The sequence below is a fragment of the Pelecanus crispus genome, chromosome Z, assembly GCF_030463565.1.
Source record: "Pelecanus crispus isolate bPelCri1 chromosome Z, bPelCri1.pri, whole genome shotgun sequence".
NCBI lineage: Eukaryota > Metazoa > Chordata > Aves > Pelecaniformes > Pelecanidae > Pelecanus > Pelecanus crispus.
Genome location: NC_134676.1, coordinates 15,158,364 through 15,177,674, shown reverse-complemented (window position 1 = coordinate 15,177,674; position 19,311 = coordinate 15,158,364). Strand labels below are relative to the sequence as shown.

Sequence of the window (19,311 nt, the reverse complement as noted above, 5' to 3'; positions counted from 1 at the left end):
GCATTTGGTTTTATTTTAATTTTTCTGAAGCTTGCAAATCCTTTCTAACTCACTTTTGAGACAATCTTTCTCATTCTTTGCAACATCAGTAACAACATCAATGATCCTTAACAAAAATTCCATGAGTTCTTCCAAGTTTAGTAGAAAGAAAATACATTTTCCTGATTTTTACAGCAGAAATACTGTCAAGAGCTAAGAACATATTATGACAAAAGTATTTTCCTCCTGATTACACAGGAAGGTAACACCAAAGGAAATTGAAAGCAATGGTAATTGTTACCTATTTTTCATCAACACATCAATGACTAGAAGTAGTTCAAAAATAATGCCTCTCATCCTCAAATCCACACTGTTCTGTCTCTGTTGCGCACACAAAAATTGCTTTGTTCAGTTTATTTAATTTTTTCTTCTTTAGACAAGATGAAACATGACTGGGTAAATAAGATTCAGCAGTTACCAGGACAGTCAATCCTCAGCCTACATGTTATAACTCCTTAGGAAAACTAAAAATTCCCATAACATTTATTTATTTTTACAACAGCATGATTTTTAGCCTGGTACCATAGCCAAATTCTAATTGGAGCAATTACAGTCTACTTAAATGCTCCATCTAAATCAGCAGGAAATGGCTTTCTTCCATTCTGAACAAATGAGTATTACTGGTATGTCCTGTTAAACCTCTGCAAAAAATTTAAAAGTGTCTCAAAACAATTCTAAAACTTGGAATACAGCTACGTTATCATTTTGGAAATATGCCCAAATCAGAGTACAGCCTTGGAGAGGCTCAAGGCTGTACTTGTTTCAGGGACATAATTACAACATGATTAGTATCCCTTTGGTACTGCAGGGAGAAATAGTTCTCCATTCCAAAGAAGAATCAACTGTACCTAGGCTCCAGACAGAAGATAAAGCCTTGCAAATCCATCTGGCAAATTCTTCCAACAGCCACCTCTATACCTGTTGCTTCAAGTAAGGAAAAGTCTCACAAGATGCTAGCACTCCATTAAGTTCTGTTAAACATCTCAGCACATTTCTAATGACATGTAGAAGAGAACATTAATAAATACACACTCTCTCGCTAATGTCTTTTAATAGGTGTCATCCATTACCTTGAAAAATGCTTATGTCCTAGATTTAAAGCTGTCCACCCACCAACCCTGACATGACTGCTTTGGCTGGTCTCTGTTCCCCTCCAGCCAGATTTTATTTTGATTGCACAAACACCAAATACACTCCCAGTGCATCTTGCCAGGGCAAAAAAGCTGGCAAAGACTCTACTGTATCTCCCAAACTCGAAATTTACCACATGAAATATTGCTCTCACTAAGAATCTGCCCTCTGAAAAACACGCTGTTTTCTCTTTTAGAACCTTCCTGCTTGGAAGCAAAAAGATTTTCTTCAAGTTTTCCAGAAAGGCGTACTTTTTGGGATAGAAACCAAATCTGAAAAGCTTCAGACTACAGGAGATGGTCTGCTTCCTCCCTCCCCCTCTCAGCTTACAACCATGTGAAAAACTGGCACTGATAACCCAACCAGGTTTTTACACCATTAGGAAAAAAAGCACTACAGAAAAGTACTGATCACAATTCAAATAGACAACTCTTCTCACTTTCCTCACTCCCCAAATTAACGCAAGTCTTTCATATAAAAAGGAAAACTATAACAAGAGGGAAATATCAGAGGGAATTGATACCAAGTGTACCTATTGTCCTTAAAATATACTTGATACACCAGTATTCCTTACACTACTACAAAACAAGCACTGTAAAATATTTGTATAAGTACTTACAAGCATGTTGTGCCTTGTTAAGAGCCATCACTTCTGGCATGAATAGAGGTGAATTATACTAAAAGAATAAGTCATTAAATCTAAATATTTATTTGTTAAATGTAACTACCATCAGTATTAACACAGAATTTAATCAAACACAGAAAAATGCTTTACAACAGCTACAACAAAGACTTGAGTATATAAAATGAACTTACATAAATTCACAGAAAAAAGTAACTCAAGTCAAAATTCATATATGTCATACAATATCTATGGCTATCCTCAAAAACTTATGTTCAGTTTGTATCAGGTGTAAATGTAAATTAAGGAAATTTATAATACTCAAAAACTAACAGTGCTGGTTCAAAACTTTCAACAATTAACTGCTGTTATTAATTTTCCTATAAAAAAGCTGTTATTAATTTTCCTATTAAAACACCAATAAGGTATGAAAAATTCCCATCAAAGATAATAAACACCAGCTACTCCTTCCACCTGCTGATTATTCAGTAAAATGCCCAGTGTGAGCTGGGCAGTCTTGGGCCAACCCTAGACTCAAAAGTTGCTAACCTCATAGCAAGAAATTTAAAATGTTTCTATTGACAGTCTCTCATAAGAAAGCAAAAACAAATGAACAAGCAATGTTGCAGAAACAATGTTCCTATAATAAAACCCACATCTGAAGTCAGGCTTGAGAGACAGTGGCAAGCTACCAGGGCAAAGCCAGTATTCTGATGCATTTTATCTGTTATACAAAGTTTAGGAGAATTCAGATTACAGAACTGCAACTCATACAATTATTAAAGAAAAATTTGCTTCCTTCAGGGTCAAAAATTTAGATAGTGTTTTAAAGAAGTTACTTCAGCAGCCAAATATGATAACAAAAGAGAGACAGTCTCACAGTACATCTGGAAACAAAACAAAAGAATTATTCAATGGAGCTTTCCCTTTCTCCTCTCCCAGTTCTGCCCCCATGCATACCAACCACAGCCTGATGTACAAGCAAGGAAAAGGAATCACAGAGCTCTCATAACAGCAACACCTGCTTTCCTTCGGGCTCAAAGGATCATACTGTGATCACCAATCGATCAACAGGAAATCAGGAAAGCACAGCTGCTTCCTGATTCCCTTCACAGGAAAGAAAATAACTGAGTTCATGAGCAGCAGTAAGGGGAGGCTCTAGACCCCAAAGGCCTCTGGCATCCACGCTGACACAAAATCTTCCCAGTTATAAATTAACTGTTTAGACTGAAAACCCACAAGTCTCATATTTCTGCTGCTCTGCTTATTCTCAACCAAATCTGTTCTAGACTGTTTTGTAACTATTGTCTTACATTCAGACAAACTTAAATCACACCAGTCTGCAAGTTACCTTTCTGTCTGAAACTTTTCATTGGGGTCTTTTAACTTTGGTTTCCAGTAACTCCACTTTACTGAGCCAGTTGTAGCATTATTCAAATACATATAAATAAAAAATTAATACCACAATCTTGCTAGAAATTAAAATAGTCAACCAGCAAACAAAGCAGCTACCAAGAAAGACAGGTTGAAGTAAAATCAGCTGTTTCCACACATTGTCTTCCCTTTGGCATTCTAGAGAAGTTTACAGAACTAAAGCAAGAGCTTCACTAAACAAGATTCCTGCTGCTCTTTGGAAAGAGATAATGAAAATAAATTCTATTCAGTGCTCAGAATCCATAAATCTGACAGGCATACAAGCAATTACATAAAAATTTAACAAAAAAAATCCGTATGTCATTGGCATATGACAGACACCAAGTTAAAGTAACAATCCAGTTGTTTTTTCCAAAATTATTTACATGCATAATAGACTGCATTTTAGACATTTCAATGCAGAAAGCCCTACTAAGGTGCAGCCATCTTTGACAGAGGACAACAGAAAATAGGTACACAGCACACTATAGCACAGAGGGATTAAAAAGAAAGAGATATTTTCTATTATGCTGCCAATAACCCCCTCTTCTCTTTGTAAGCTACCTCTACTACTAAAAGCTTTACCCTGTTCTGTGGAACATATGTATTGCCTCCAAAAATACAAACAGTTTTACCACTTAAGAGATGTTATGCATCTTTCTGCAATTTCTCAATTATTAAATAATTCTGTTCTCCCACAATGCTACGCTATGTAAATGAGTGCTCAGCAGTTACTTTCTCCTACAAGACCTCATTTATTCCATAAATATGAATAAATGGAGTCTGCTACAACTTTGCACTGATCTGTACTTTGAACATGATTACATTTAAGAATCCATATAGCACTCACTACTGAGATGAAAGAGATGATTATACCATAAACTGGAACAGTAGTATGTATAGGACTCTTGCTCATGTGAACCTAATAAAATTACTCAACAAAAGAGATGTCAAAGGATGCCAGCCTTCCACTGATGATGCAATAAAACAGATGTTGAATAATTAGTGTATTTCCATTATAGCTTCCTGGACCAATATGGTGAAACTTTCTTTGACACAACTGAATAATTTTGCTAATTCAGTATAAGCAGGCAAGACCACTGCCAACACACTTAATTGAAAGGTGTGTGTTTTGTTTTTTTTTTTTTACTTCAGAATGGAATTATAGCAGGTTAAGTACATAATGCTTTTTACTAACCGCAGAAAGTAACATCTCTAACGGACCATGGAACCAGGGGAAAAGTTTTCCCAAATTTTAATTCAGTCCTACAACAAAATTATGATCAAACCACAAGCTACTTGTATCAATTCTCATTTGCAAAAGAAAACCCAACTAATTTCTGGCATGAGTTACAAGAAAAATTTAGGCATATAAGATGAACCACCATTATTTAGCTAATCTGGTAAGTGCAGGTTTTAAGCAAAATTCTCTATGATTCTCCAACACATGCAAAATTCCCTTAATTATTAGGAAGAACAATCTGGAGACACTCAGTTTAGAAAGCAACTGAATTCCTTAAGACCCTGACAAAAAGGCATTTCACAAAAATATAACTTCCTCTTTTTTTTTTTTTTTTTTCCCCTAAGACAACTGCTGCCTATAGTTCTGGTGTTTTCAAATCTCCATTGTTTAAGAAAATAATTAAGGACATAACATAGAAACAAAGCAAAGTCTGTGTAGAAAAGATCAGGATAAACAGCTACAAGAGATTTCTGATGCAAAGTTATGTGTAATACTTCAGTGAAATATTAGCAGACATGAGGCTTAACCTTGGATTTAGTTGCCAGGATATAACATGATTTCAAGTTTACACTGTTTTATTTTAGTTTCGTATACACTGAAATCCTTTGAGCATCTTGAAGAACTTTTACTCTCCCAAAGATTAAAGATACCTGGAAGGACTTGATTCCCAAGCCTGGGTGCTTCTCTCTGTGTGGCTTCAATTATTCATTGCTATAAAACAGTTACAAGTTTCAGAAGTGCTGACAGCAGAGCAAAAGATTGTTTTTTTCTGGGAAGAGAAATGGGGACAGCTAGGGAGAGCTGTGATTTAGAAGGGCATTCTGGTGAGACCCCAAAGAAACAACAAAACACCTGTGCAGAATAAGCATGCATTTTTTGAGATTCACCACTTCTTAGTACATACATGCACAAAGTTAGCAGCTATTAAAAGGTACTTTCAGAAGTTGTTGTTCTTTGTGTAATATCTTGTGGGTTTTTTCTGAAATTACAAGCACCTGGGTTCACCACAATCTGTGTACACACTAACACTCTGGAAAGAGGCTGAAAAGTATTTAGAGACAAAACTGACCAAGACGACACATTTCCTTCAGCATCAATAAATGTAAGTACTTTTCAAGACAGGAACTATTATTCTGATTATCTGTTGGAGAGATTCATGTTTGATAAAATTTCTCAATAAAGCACTGTATCTTAAGATTTTACTACGAGTTGAAAACGTACAAGCAAGCAGACCTGAGATGGAAGAACAGATGCAAGTTGGCAGAAAAGAAGTAGTGACTTCAATATGCATGATCCACAGCAACTGAAGTCTGCTGAGTCTATGATGAACTCAAGAATATGGACTCACTTCACAGTGTCGTAACAGCTAAAAGTTAAGAAAATTCCTGATACAGATCAATAGTAAGTCATAAGTTAACTTAAGGTTTACAACATTCTCAAGGGAAGTTTGGGATTTGTTGGTTCCCTAAAACAGAACAAGTCATGTGTGAGGTACAGATGAGATCACAGAAGATACGGTACTAAAATGTACAGTTTGATAATTAAAGAAATCTGTAGGCAACAGTGAATCAAGCAGATCAGACAAAGTAATAAAAAAACCCTAAGGCATCAGATTTTCCTATCACTTATCCCCTAGGGAAAAAAAAAATAAAAATTGTGATCATACAAGGTTAGGCTCACTCTAAAAATCAGTCACACCATTGCTTAAGAAGTTCCTCTCACTCATTTTAAGTAAGTATTCTAAACCTATGTTTTAAAGTTCACAAGATGCAAGGCAAGAGCTTTTATAGGAAAAGAACAAACTGAACACCTAGTCAAAACTGAAGAGGAATTGACAACAAACCCTTGAGACACCTGAGAATTTGTTTTTTAGGATTAGATTTATATTTGTGTAAAGGAATTACAGGGTTTTTTTCTGCTACCAATAGGTTCAAAACAGCATAAGTAAGGCTGTTTTTACAGGACTTCTATCATTGTTGCTACAATGAAACCATCACACAAAATCCACTGCCACAAAATATTCAATCCAGGAAGTTTTGGAGAATGAACATCAAACTGTTAGACTTTCAACTACATAGACAGATTTGTCAACTGAATATCTGTGATAACCAGGTTAGGCTTTTAGGGGTTTTCTTACTTTTAACACAGATAGAAAAGACAATCTATACTCACCCTAACAAACTAGCCTGGCACTTATTTAGGTTTAGAAAAAAAACACAACAAAGCAAACAAAAAGAAACAAAAAAAAAGCCCTCAGTTACCACAGTTCATTTTCTCAGAATAGTTTTGGTACAATTGTTCTCCCTAGATTCACGCCCACCTCCACCTCCTCTTTCTTGTAAAAAATTCTACACATGCATTGAGAAACAAACCATATAAAATATTAAAACATTTATTTATATAGTTCCTTCATAACATAAAAACAAAAAAGTGTAAACAATATATACTAATCAATAATGAATTTCCCTTAATATTCACATGCATACTTTTTTTTTTTAAACCCTGGTATTTTTAAATGAAAACAATTATTTGCATTTGTTGAATAATCATTAGAAAAACACAAAAAACCTGCATTTCAAACAACAGTCATACTCCACCTGCAAATTCAATCATGAAGGAAAGAGCACACTTAGAAACTAGAGTCTACTCAAAGCGTTAAAACACTGATGAGGAAAAAAATACTTACGTTATCTTCCTCCTCTCTATCATCACTGTCATTATCGTCATCACTATCCTTGAACCCAGGCGGAAGTGGTGGCCCAATGAATTCATCATCTTCATCATCATCATCATCAGTATCCTCAGCTGGACCTTGAGCAAAAGTCTGGGATTGCATGGAAGGACCAGTTAATTCTTCATCTGAGCTATCTTCATTTTCACTACAGGATGTCTCTCTGCACAGAAAAATTTTAAAAATTACTATTTCACAAACATCAGCACTTCCATAGGAATTTTCAGAGAAAAGATGTGGAGCACTGTTGTAAGTTTGTAAACACTGAAATGAGAAGCAAAAGATAAACTAATTTTTATTAACAGAGTGTAGGCCCACCATCATCTTGAAAGCACAAACAAAGCTTTAAAGAAAGGAACAGCATAGTGACAGACAGTCAAAAAAATGGACAAAATAAAACAAAGAAAAAGTTAGACAGATTGTAAAAACAACAGTACGATGTCACTACTGTGGATTTCAATATTGCTTAGAAGCCAACAGAATATATTGTTACAGTGCATTTTCAAGATTCTGCTTCAAGTTGCAGCTTGTGTAGATGCTCTGCACCTCTGTTGGCTGGGTGGAACTCAAAACAGTCATTACCCAGGCTCACAACCAGAGTGAGAGCACAAAGCATGGCACTTGCTTTGTAACACCGGTAAAGAATAACAGGAAATCGGGCACTTTCGACCAAATATTTGATACTGTCACAAATCTAGATTCTAAAAGTTACATTAAATTATCATTTTCCAAATCAGTTGTGTGAACACATTTTTGGCATTGGAAAATTTCTGAAAAGTAAGTAGAGCTATTTAGTCCACGTTCATTCAGTTTATTCAAAATAAATGTGCTCCCTCTGCTGGTAGTTATCAAGTAGGCAGTATTCTCACTGGTAGACCTCTGAAAGTGGGAAGCAGAAAACTTTGCCTTTTGACTAGATACAGTGTATCATTGCAGTGATATTTTGCTGTGGAAATCGGATGTTCCTTTCAGATTCAGTGAAGTAAGTGCGAATTGCAAGACTTGGTTTGGGAGCTTAGATTTTAAGAGCGTGAGTTTTGAAGTGAGCAGACTTCAAAAGATAGTTCAACAAAGAAAATAAAAAAACACTACAGAGGCATTGGGTTTTTTTTAAAGTTTAGGTTATGACTTAAAAACTATAATAAAAAACACACAAGTTTAAGAACATAATAAAGGATTAAGAAAATACATTCTGAACTATGTAATTGTGACAGAGAATGCAGCCCCATTCCCCGTCCCCAAACCAGCTGTACACCAAGCAGGTAGCAAGTTATGCAGCAAATATATGTGTTGGATAAGCAATTGAAATTCTATTTTAGGAAGAAATCAAAACAAACTAAAACCAACACAGATTAGGTCCTCAGATGTTACAGTGATGAGAAAGGTTTGCATGCCTGAAAGCTTGTCTAATTTTTCCAACTATATTTACTAGCCTAATAAAAGATATTACCTCTACCTACAAACTTTGTTTTGCATAGTGATGAGAGACATTTAAAGACCTAGATCAGGATATGATTATCTAATAAATCTAACTCACATAAAAAGAGCTTCTCTTACTCTACAACAATGGGCAATCAATATCCTTTTACCAAAAGGAAGCTTTTCCAGCATGAGAGGAACAGGTTGGGACCTTCAAAGTTCTTCAAGTTAGGTACCCCCAAAACTAACAACTTTACAGTACTATGTGCAAGAGTTGTGTTTTACGAGTCGATATGCATTTCCAGACCTGCAAACCACTTATCTTTTCCCCAAACGCCAAACTATTTAATTAGTTTTGGAATGGAAGCAAATATACACTGTAGCTGCCAGTAATAAGAATGTATACAACATAATGATTCAAGGATGCCTTTCCAGTCCTCCAGTCCCAGATTCCAGATCTTTCTATAGACACCCAAGAACAATACCTAGCTTCCTTCCTAATTACCTATCCTTATCATTCCCTCATTTGGTAGGAAGGATAAATTGATCAAATCAAACATTTCAGTACTTTGAGGGGCAGTGTAATCACTCTGCATGTGAAATGGCCAGAACTGCAGTGCTATTTTTCACCACATTCCAAGCTTGGTAGGGACTGCCAAGTACTCCAGCTATAGCTACTGGTATCCTCTGTCCTGACTGGAAGAAGGTCAAACATAAGAACATCCCAATGCAGCCAGACCAAAAGCCTATCTACCCTTCTGACAGCAACCAGGAGTGGTGCTGACAGAAAGGACAAAACAAGCGATGTTTCCTTCAACTTTCAGCCTTACAGTCTTACTCTACCAGAGGCTGTAAAGAAAGAACCACCGGTTTGCCAGCCCCTTTCCCAGGATTCAGAGAAGTGTAAGGAATTGTTTTTTGCTTTCCCTCATTACCTCCTCAGTAAGTGAAACAAGCTGTAAGAGCAAAAAAGGAAAGCTGCATTAGAGCATGACTGGCACACAGGCAGGAAAAATAACAAATAACACTCTGTGAGTTCTGCAAGTATGTGGGCATATCCCCCCCATGTGTTCACTCTCCTCACATCATCCACTCTGTTTTCTCAGTTTTTTTCTTTTTATATACTAGCAGATGCTTTCATTTCACAAAGCATAATTATTATTATTATACATATCCATAAATACATAAGTACCATAACTACTGTAAACAGTTCTCTACTGCAAGGTAGCTCAAAAGCAAAAAGAATCAGTAGCTATTCTTCACATCTTTTTGGAGTGACCAACCCCTTTTTAACAATTAAAAAATGAGTATGAGGGTTATTATGATAACGGAAAGTACTTGGAAATTTAAAAAAGTAATATTCAGGTAAGTGTTGGCCATCTTCAGAGAACAGAACAAGCTATATATATATTAGATCAGTTTATACTAACTAAAGTCTACATTATAAAAAGAACTATTGAGAGTCCTATATTTCAGACTTAAATTTTCAGTTGTAGGATTGTTCCTCTGAATTAAGGCTGAGTCACAATGGCTTGACTCCTTCACTAGCTTCCTGTTTTTAGCGCTAAGTGCTAAGCTACATATCATATTTTACAAGGAAATACAAAACTTCCAGGAGAGCTTTTCATGCCATGCCCTCCCTTCTCAATGTTTGGTAAAAAAAAAAAAAGAAAAACAAAGAAAACTTAGTATCAGCAAAACTCTGGTAAGTTACCAGAGCCTCGTAAGTCAGAATACTGAAAGGTATTTGTTGTCTTCCTTTATACAAAGCCCCCGGAGTTCTCTTCTCTTCAAGTATATTAGCAAAATGAGATGATTAGGGAAAGGCTCTTTATCACCTGACCGCTTTCAACCTTACCGTTTGTTTTAATTGATTCTTTATATTGAAGTCACCCATATACAGTACACAATCATGTTACATTTAAATTCTTGTGATCTTTCATTATTTCACCAGATTGGTATTTAAGATCATCAAAAGCAAATAGGAGCACAGAATATTTTTCCCTTGTGCACAAGACGTAACACAAGATCTATAGGGTATTATACTGTGCGATCAGTTATTTCAGTGGGAGTGCACGGCTCATTTGAGTTTTCCATAGAGCAACAGGCAAAAAGTAAATTTTGTAACAGAAATTCGTTCACAGTCTGAAACACTACAAGTTTGTCTATAATAACCTACCACATACAGACCCTGTCAAACCATAAGATACATATATACAGGTCTGCTAGAGTCTTGTATGGGTTATTAGACTTCCACAGATATAGAAACCTAAAAATTTACAGTGCACTGATCTCTGCAATCCCTGCCAAGCAATGGAATTGTGTACCTCCCTTTACCTTCAGCTACTTTTGACTTCCCAGCTTTTCAGAATTTAAACTGTCAAAGCAGTAGCATTTATTGTTTGTCAATAACAAACAAACACTGGCAAGTTTAAAAATCAATTTCAGACTGAAGTCAAAACAAAATACTTTCTCAACCCTGCCACCACTCTATACAATGTGCATACAGAGGCTCTCCACCTACTTTGACGCCTTTTTCAGCAGGCATGAACAAGTATATTCTAGCTATAGGTGGGAACAATAGCTGCTCATTGAGTCAGCACATGTAGGTATTTTCAAAAAATCCACAGATAACAACATTGTTATTTCAAAAAAAAGTATGCTGAACAGGATCTGAGAGGAGACTGCAAAATTAACTGTTAAATACACATAATGTCAATGTTTACAAATATTGACACATCTTTAAGGAATAGCTAAAAAAAAAATTTTTAAAATCAGAATTTCCACTGGAATACTTCAGGTAACATAAACACGTTCTCACCCTCGCCCTCCCCCAACCCTCTCTTCAGATAAGAAAGCTGTTACATGGAATCTCCCACCATATCTAAGTACCTTTGGGTTACTGTGGACCCAGCTCCTGTTGCACTGGATGCTGAAGCTGATGAATCAATGCATGGACTTCTAAACTCTTTTTCAGCCTGTTCTTCCTTCTCTCTTTCACGAGCCTCTGAATACAGAGAGCACATAAATGACAAATAATCAAGACCGTTACAAAATAATAGAATTTAAAAGGCTTGCTGAGGACAGTAAAACAATTTTCTTTTTCAGACCTATAGATTTGGAAAGGTAACAGGAAATAAAGGATTTCACCTGAAAATAGATTACTTTTCCATAGTGTCATGGTTTACCCCCAGCCAGCAACTAAGCACCATGCAGCCACTCATTCACTCCCCCTACCCCAGTGGGATGGGGGAGAGAATCGGAAGAGTAGGAGTGAGAAAAACTCCTGGGTTGAGATAAGAACAGTTTAATAATTGAAATAAAAAAGTAAAATAGTAGTAGCAATAATAAACAATAGAATAATAACAGTAATAATAATATACAAAGCAAGTGATGCACAATGCAATTGCTCACCACCCGCCGACCGGTGTTTGCTTAGATGCAGGCAGCAAAACATACAGTTTTCTCCATCTCCCACTTACAAACCACCACCCTGAAAACTTACCCACTCCCAGCACAACAGAAGACAGAGAGAAATTTGTGGGCTGCTATATAACCCACTGTCCAGTATGAGACACACACTTCTTCTTTGTTATTCTGTTCTCTCTAGATTAAAGCTGTCTGTACCCATTTCCCTTCCAAAATAAATACACAGCTACATAAAAGAAGAAAAGAAAAAGTCTTGTGTTCAAATCTACCTTTTTCCTGTATCTGAAAGCTATGCCTCACAACAGGAACCTTGCACATGCACACTGCTCTTACACAGTCGCACAACACACATAAATTAATGACTTCACTATTTACCAAGACCAAGCTGTTTAGGACTGCCTTCCTTGAACAAAACTGCATTTGATTTTTGTTCTCTAGACAGCCAGCCTGAGACACTTCTTAAACATCAACCCAAGACGGAAAACCAAAACACGTTTTGAAATGCATTAGCTGACTACACTCGCATTTCTTACCCAAGACCTTCCTGCTCCTCTCCACCGCAGTTCTTCTCGTTTGCTCAAACATGGCTTCGAGGTCGAAAGTCCGAGCTTTCTTCCCTAAAAATGAAGAAAAAGGAGACTGGAACCCAGCCTCAGGCTGGCCACAGGCACTCTGGCAGCTCCCGGCCAGGCCGAGCGACAGGCACGACCGCTCCGTTTCCACCTCTAGGCGCCAGCCTCCCCCGGGGCTCCCCACCAAGGGCCGCCGACCCCCGCGCCCCTCAGCCGAGCGCCCTGCGCCCGCCGGCCCTCACCCCCACGCACCGAAGCCGGAGAAGCCCATGGTGGCCGCCAGCTCCGGGTCGGGTCCCCCCAGCATCTCAGCGTCTGCAAGAAAGGGGAAAGAAGACCAGGGGGGGTCAGGCGGGGGCGCGGGGTGGGCTCGACCGGGCCGGGCCCGCCCCGCCCCGCCGCTCACCGCCCTCCGCCGCCGGCTCCATGCTGCGCCTGCCCCGGAACCACAACAGGCGCCGGCAGGAAGCGGCCGGGCGTGGCCAGAGGGGCCCGGGGACGCCCGCCCGCCAGCACCGCCCCCCGGCCGCGCCCGCCGCCCGCGGCCTGCCTCCTGTGCCGGCCTCCGGCGTCAGCCGCCGGCCTTGTGCCGCTCTCCCGCCGCTGCTCGGAAGGCCTCGACGCAATCTTCACAGGGTGACAGAATATCTCGAGTTGGAAGGGACCCGTCAGGATGATCAAGTCCAACACCCTGCTCCTCGCAGGACCACCTGAAAGTAAACCACGTGACTGAGAGCATCGTGCAGACTCTCGCTGAACTCTGACATGCTTGGTGCCGTGACCGCTTCCCTGGGGAGCCTGTGCCAGGGACCGACTGCCTCTCACTGAAGAACCTTTTCCAAATGTCCAGCCTGAACTCCCCCTGACCCAGCTTCGTTCCATCCCCTCGTGTCCCGTTGCTGGTCACCAGAGAGAGGAGACCAGCATCCCCCCTCCCCTGCCCCCCGTGAGGAAGGTGTAGGCTGCGATGAGGTCACCCCTCAGCAATGACGTCACCCCTCAGCCTTCTCTGCTCCAGGCTGAACAAGCCCAGTGCCCTCAGCCGCTTCTAAATCTTGCCCTCGAGGCCTTTCACCATCTTGGCTGCCCTCCTCTGGACACGCTCCCATAGTTCGATGTCCTTCTTACACTGAGGCACCCAAAACTGGGCACGGTACTCGGGGTGGAGCCGCGCCAGGCAGTGCGGAGTGGGACAGTCACCTCCTTCAACAGGCTAGCGATGCTGTGCTCAGTGCACCCCAGGACACGGCTGGCCCTTTTGGCTGCCAGGGCATGCTGCTGACTCACATTCAACTTGCAATCAACCCAAACCCCCAGGTCTCTTTCTGCAGGGCTGCTCTCCAGCCTCATGTCCCCCTATTTGTACGTATAACCAGGATTACACCATCCCAGAGAGAATCCTGCACTTGGTCTTGTTAAATTTCATACAGCTGGTGACTGCCAAACTCCCTAGTCTATGCAGATCTCCCTGTAAGGCCTCTCTACCCTCAATGGAGTCCACAGCTCCTCCTAGTTTAGTATCATCAGCAAACTTACTTAACTTACATTCGATTTCTATGTCCAGATCATCATAAGCTAGAACTCAACCTGGCCACTGTTGTAAGAGATAATAAACAATGTTTTTACAAATGCATTAACAACAGAAAGAAAGCCAAGGAGAATCTCCATCCTTTGCTGGATGCAGGGGGGAACATTGTCACCAAGGATGAGGATAAGGCTGAGGTACTTAATGCCTTCTTTGCCTCTGTCTTTAATAGCCAGACCAGTTATCCCCAGCATATTCAGCCCCCTGAGATGGAAGACAGGGACAGGGAGCAGAATGGAGCCCCCATAATCCAGGAGGAAGCAGTTAATGACCTGCTATGCCACCTGGACATTCACAAGTCTATGGGGCCAGATGGGATCCACCCAAGAGTACTGAGGGAGCTGGCAGAGGAGCTCACCAAGCCACTTTCCATCATCTGTCAGCAGTCCTGCCTAACAGGGGAGGTCCCAGACGACTAGAGGCTTGCCAACATGATGCCCATCTACAAGAAGGGCTGGAAGGAAGATCCGGGGAACTACAGGCCTGTCAGCCTGACATCGGTGCCGGGGAAGATTATGGAGCAGATCATCTTGAGTGAACTCAACAGGCATGTGCAGAACAACCAGGGGATCAGGCCCAGCCAGCATGAGTTCATGAAAGGCAGGTCCTGCTTGACCAACCTGATCTCCTTCTGTGACCTGGTGACCCACCTGGTGGATGAAGGAAAGGCTGTGGATGTCATCTACCTGGACTTCAGCAAAGCCTTTGACACTGTCTCCCATAGCATTCTCCTTAGGAAGCTGGCGGCTCATGGCTTGGACAGGCATACTCTTCGCTGGATAAAAAACTGGCTGGGTGGCCAAGCCCAGAGAGTTGTGGTGAATGGAGTTAAGTTCAGTTGATGACCAGTCACAAGTGGTGTTCCCCAGGGCTCAGTTTTGGGGCCAGTCTTGTTTAATATCTTTATCAATGATCTGGATGAGGGGATTGAGTGCGCCCTCAGTAAGTTTGCAGATGACACCAAACTGGGTGGGAGTGTTGATCTGCTGGAGGGTAGGATGGCCCTGCAGAGTGACCTGGACAGGCTGGACCAACGGGTCAAGGCTAATGCTATGAGATTGTTTTAGAGTGGTTTCAAGGATTCCTGGGGAAAGAATGGCACGCACACACAGACTATCTAGCAGTGCAAAAGACTTTATTAACTACACTACAAGAGTTTAGCAAAGCAATATTCTTACCAACCCGAGAACTGTGAGGAACATGGTCCATCCGTACATTCTTGTGCCATCTTGCGCTGCGAGTTCAGCCCAGAGGTCAGTAGGTGCCAGCTTTACGTGGGCGTCCCCACGGAGGCAACGGTGACCTCGCTGTACACCGGCCCACCCTGCTTCAGGAAATCCTGGTATTTATATTGCAGAGGAAAATGGGTTTCGACACATGCAACCAGTGGGTGCCAAAAACACGCCTCATTTGCAACAAAAGGGGACTATGGCACATGCGCCCACTGGTCAGGCGCACTGCACATGCCATAGCCATCCCATCTTTTGGTTCATGGGCTTTGTTCATGCCACATATTACCATAATCCAGCAGTCACATATCAACCTTGCTCGAGCCAACAACAAGATGCTTACAAAGCAAGCAAATTTGTGAGCTGTGCCTTGTATCTTCCCAGTTGCACCTCCTTGCTGACCACAGAGATAAGAAGACTGAGAAACGATCCTCCCTAACATTTCTCAGCCCCCTCAACTCTGCGATCAGCATTTCAAACAATAAATTATCTGTCTCCTGTGCTAACTGCATTCCTCGGCTATGTACTTCTCACCCAGTGTCCATCCACAGACCAAACTGCCGTCTTTTAACCTTTCCGTACACAGAGGTTCAACAAGGCCAAGTGCCGGATCCTGCACTTGGGTCACAACCCCATGCAACGCTACAGGCTTGGGGAAGAGTGGCTGCAAAGCTGCCTGGCCGAAAAGGACCTGGGGGTGTTAGTAGATAGCCGGCTGAACAGGAGCCAGCAGTGTGCCCACGTGGCCAAGAAGGCCAACAGCATCCTGGCTTGTATCAGGAATGCTGTGGCCAGCAGGAGCAAGGAGGTGATTGTCCCCCTGTACTCGGCACTGGTGAGGCCGCACCTGGAATCCTGTGTCCAGTTTTGGGCCCCTCAATACAAGAAGGACATTGAGGTGCTGGAGCATGTTCAGAGAAGGGCAACAAGGCTGGTGAAGGGTCTAGAGAACAGGCCTTATGAGGAGCGGCTGAGGGAACTGGGGTTGTTTAGTCTGGAGAAGAGGAGGCTGAGGGGAGACCTTATCGCTCTCTACAACTACCTGAAAGGAGGGTGTAGTGAGGTGGGTGTTGGTCTCTTCTTCCAAGTAGTTAACGATAGGACGAGAGGAAATGGCCTCAAGCTGCACCAGGGGAGGTTTAGATTGGATATTAAGAAAAATTTCTTCACAGAAGGAGTGGTCAAGCGTTGGAAGAGGCTGCCCAGAGAGGTGGTGGAGTCACCATCCCTGGAAGCATTCAAAAAACGGGTAGACGTGGCACTTCGGGATATGGTTTAGTAGCATGGTGGTGTTGGGTTGATGGTTGGACTGATGATACTAAGGTCATTAAAGGTTCTTTGCAACCTTAATGACTCTATTCTTGTTTTACTTTCATTAAAAAATAACCCAGCCACCAAGCCAAGAAACATGGAATTAATTATTACTCTACCCTTAACTGGTTTGGTGGCAGACTTGGTAGTGTTAGGTTAATGGTCGGACTGGATGATCTTAAAGGTCTTTTCCAACCTAAAAGATTCTATGACTCTATGATTAAAGAGCACTGGCTTAAAATTGAGTCCTGGGTAACCCCACTGGTGACTGGCCACCAGCTTCTCAATCTTGAGAAGATACAGGGAGCATTTCCCACTTTGCCATGTAAACCCCGCAGGGTTTGGGACTTAACTCCAGGTTCTCCATTTGGAAAGCAGAGTGGGGAGGATTTCCTTTCTCGTGCCAGCTGCCTCTCCCATAGACAAAACTTTCCAGAATGGGTGCTGGACTGAACCAGGAGCAGAGTTAGTGCAGTGACAGCAGCAAACATAATTCACAAACCAGACCCATTCCCTGCAATCCAAGTTTCACCCAGCCCTGAGACTTCCTACAATGCTTTGGGAATGCCTACACTGCCCAGAGCAGGCACATCACTTAACAGAGGCCAACCTTGGTAAGTTAACAATCTGCTACAGTCTCATTGATGTGTGATCCCAAATTCTGGAACAACAGCAGCCACAGCGGGTCAGTGTGCTGCAAAGGTGACTTATTTGCTTCCACACTTTAGCTCCAAGCAGAGGTGCTGTGCATGCCTTTGAAGGGGAGTCCCCTCGCTGATTTTGGCTTGCATCACTACATGCCAAATCTGTGTATGTTTGAATAACTGATGTATACAGTCTTGCCACACCATCACATCAGGCTCGTAGTATAAGAGATCTTTGACTGGGCTGTCACAGGGGCCCCCCCAAGAGCTGCAGCGACGGTCGAGCGGGCAGGGAAGCGCCCAGGGCCACGCACCGCTGACAGGAACCGCTTCCTGCCACTCCTCTCGGGGGCCGTCCTGTGGCCCGGCGGGATGGCGCGGCCATCGGTGGGGGCTCCACAGCCCCGACGCGGCCGCCACAGGCTGCCCGGCTTCGGCAGCGCCTCTCCAGCCACGCCCGACCCCCAGCCCCAAGGGGTGTAGTCCGTCGCCTCCCCCCCGGAACCGCTTTTCGGAGAGGCCGACCGGGCTCCTCCGCCTGCACCCCCCGCCCCGCCGGCGGAAGCGGCCGCCGGCGCGGCGGAACTGCGTCACGCGCGCAGGGCCTGCCGGGATTTGGCGGGTGGCGGAGTGGCGGGTGGCGAGCTAACGCCTTCTGGCCGAGCGCGGAGTCGCCCACCGGCCCGGTCGCTGCCGCCCGCGCCCGTATCGCCATCGCCATGCCCGCCGCCATGAGCCCCGCGGCGCCCACCGCGCAGGAGGCGCTGGAGATCGCGGGCCGCATCATCGACCGCCAGATCCAGGACGATCGTTGCTACCCGGACCTGTCCGAGCTGTTGGCGGTGCCGGCGCCTGGTGAGGAGCACTCGGTGGCCCTCTGCCTCCGGCCCTCGCCGCCTCAGCCGCCCCGGTGCCCCCGCCGCACCGCGACCCCCCGCAGGGCGGCCTTGGCCGGCGCTGCCTGGCCGGCCTCGCGTGGGGGCCCTCGGCGGGCAGCCAGCCGGGCACGACCCCCTCCCCGTGGCGGCTGCAGCCCTGGCAGGGCCCCGGGGGCAGCGGCTGCTGTCCCTGCCTTCTCAGGGACGGCGGCAGGGCTGAGTGTGACGGCTTCTTAGTCTTGGTGGGGTGTGGGGGGGGGTGTCGTGTTGTGGACACCTTGGTGCGTGGGTGAAAGTTGTGGATGTGGGATCTCTCCGTGCCCGGGGGAGCACTGCAGGATGCGTGGGCTCGGGTTGGCTCCTCGGCCCCATCTCCTTCCATAAGGTGAAGAAAATGGCACTTGTTTTCCATCCTGTCTATTGGGAAAACCCTTGCAGAATGCTCTTAGGCTCACTAAGTGTCCAGCACCATCCCTAAGTTACAAGCAGCCTGGAAAGCTCTCAAGCCTCTTTGAGTGACTTTCATTTGTCTATAGTTGTATGTCACATGTAGTTATGACGTAAGGTATACCTCTTCTCAGGCATCTGTTCTCCTTAAAACATCAAGACAGCATTTCCTGCTTCATTGGTGCCAGCTGTCTGGCAAAGTGGGCTGTGAAGAGGCACCCTAGAGCTGAAAGGTGATATAATCTATATATATCCACTGGGTGTCAGGATACAAGCAGAGAGTGTCTGTTTTCTGTTATGATACAATGTGATGCGCATGGCTAAAGTGTAACTGCTCTAGCAGCACGATGGATACACATCACATAAAATACTGGGTATATATGGGTATTTTAATTTGATACTACGAGCGGAGATCAGCTTTTCTAGGTGAAGGAATATGCTCCTGTCTTGTCTACGTGGCATACTTAATGTCTGGCCATACAATGAAAAAAGGGATGGAGAATATCACAGTAAAAATTGGGTAGAGAGTAGGATGGTGTCCAAATGAGGTATTGTAAGAGTTTGTTTGCAAATCTGTTTCCTTATGTCTGATTTAAGGTTTAGATTTATTGTTTATGG

The 19,311-nt window shown here is 43.0% G+C and overlaps 2 protein-coding genes across 2 annotated transcripts in view; one reads left to right on the top strand and one right to left on the bottom strand.

Moving 5' to 3' along the window:
* WDR70 (WD repeat domain 70) overlaps nucleotides 1-13,027 on the bottom strand; it is a 153,741-nt gene extending 140,714 nt beyond the window's left edge. Inside the window, exons 1-5 of the mRNA XM_075726466.1 lie at nucleotides 13,006-13,027; nucleotides 12,852-12,914; nucleotides 12,561-12,644; nucleotides 11,491-11,605; nucleotides 7,135-7,342 (exon numbers count right to left, since the gene is read on the bottom strand). Coding sequence (XP_075582581.1) covers nucleotides 7,135-7,342; nucleotides 11,491-11,605; nucleotides 12,561-12,644; nucleotides 12,852-12,914; nucleotides 13,006-13,027 — 492 coding nt within the window. The remainder of the gene's footprint in view (nucleotides 1-7,134; nucleotides 7,343-11,490; nucleotides 11,606-12,560; nucleotides 12,645-12,851; nucleotides 12,915-13,005) is intronic.
* A 5,147-nt stretch (nucleotides 13,028-18,174) lies between these two features.
* Nucleotides 18,175-19,311, top strand: part of NUP155 (nucleoporin 155) — a 33,080-nt gene continuing 31,943 nt past the window's right edge. Inside the window, exon 1 of the mRNA XM_075726295.1 lies at nucleotides 18,175-18,223. The gene's annotated coding sequence lies outside the window, so the exon portion shown is untranslated. The remainder of the gene's footprint in view (nucleotides 18,224-19,311) is intronic.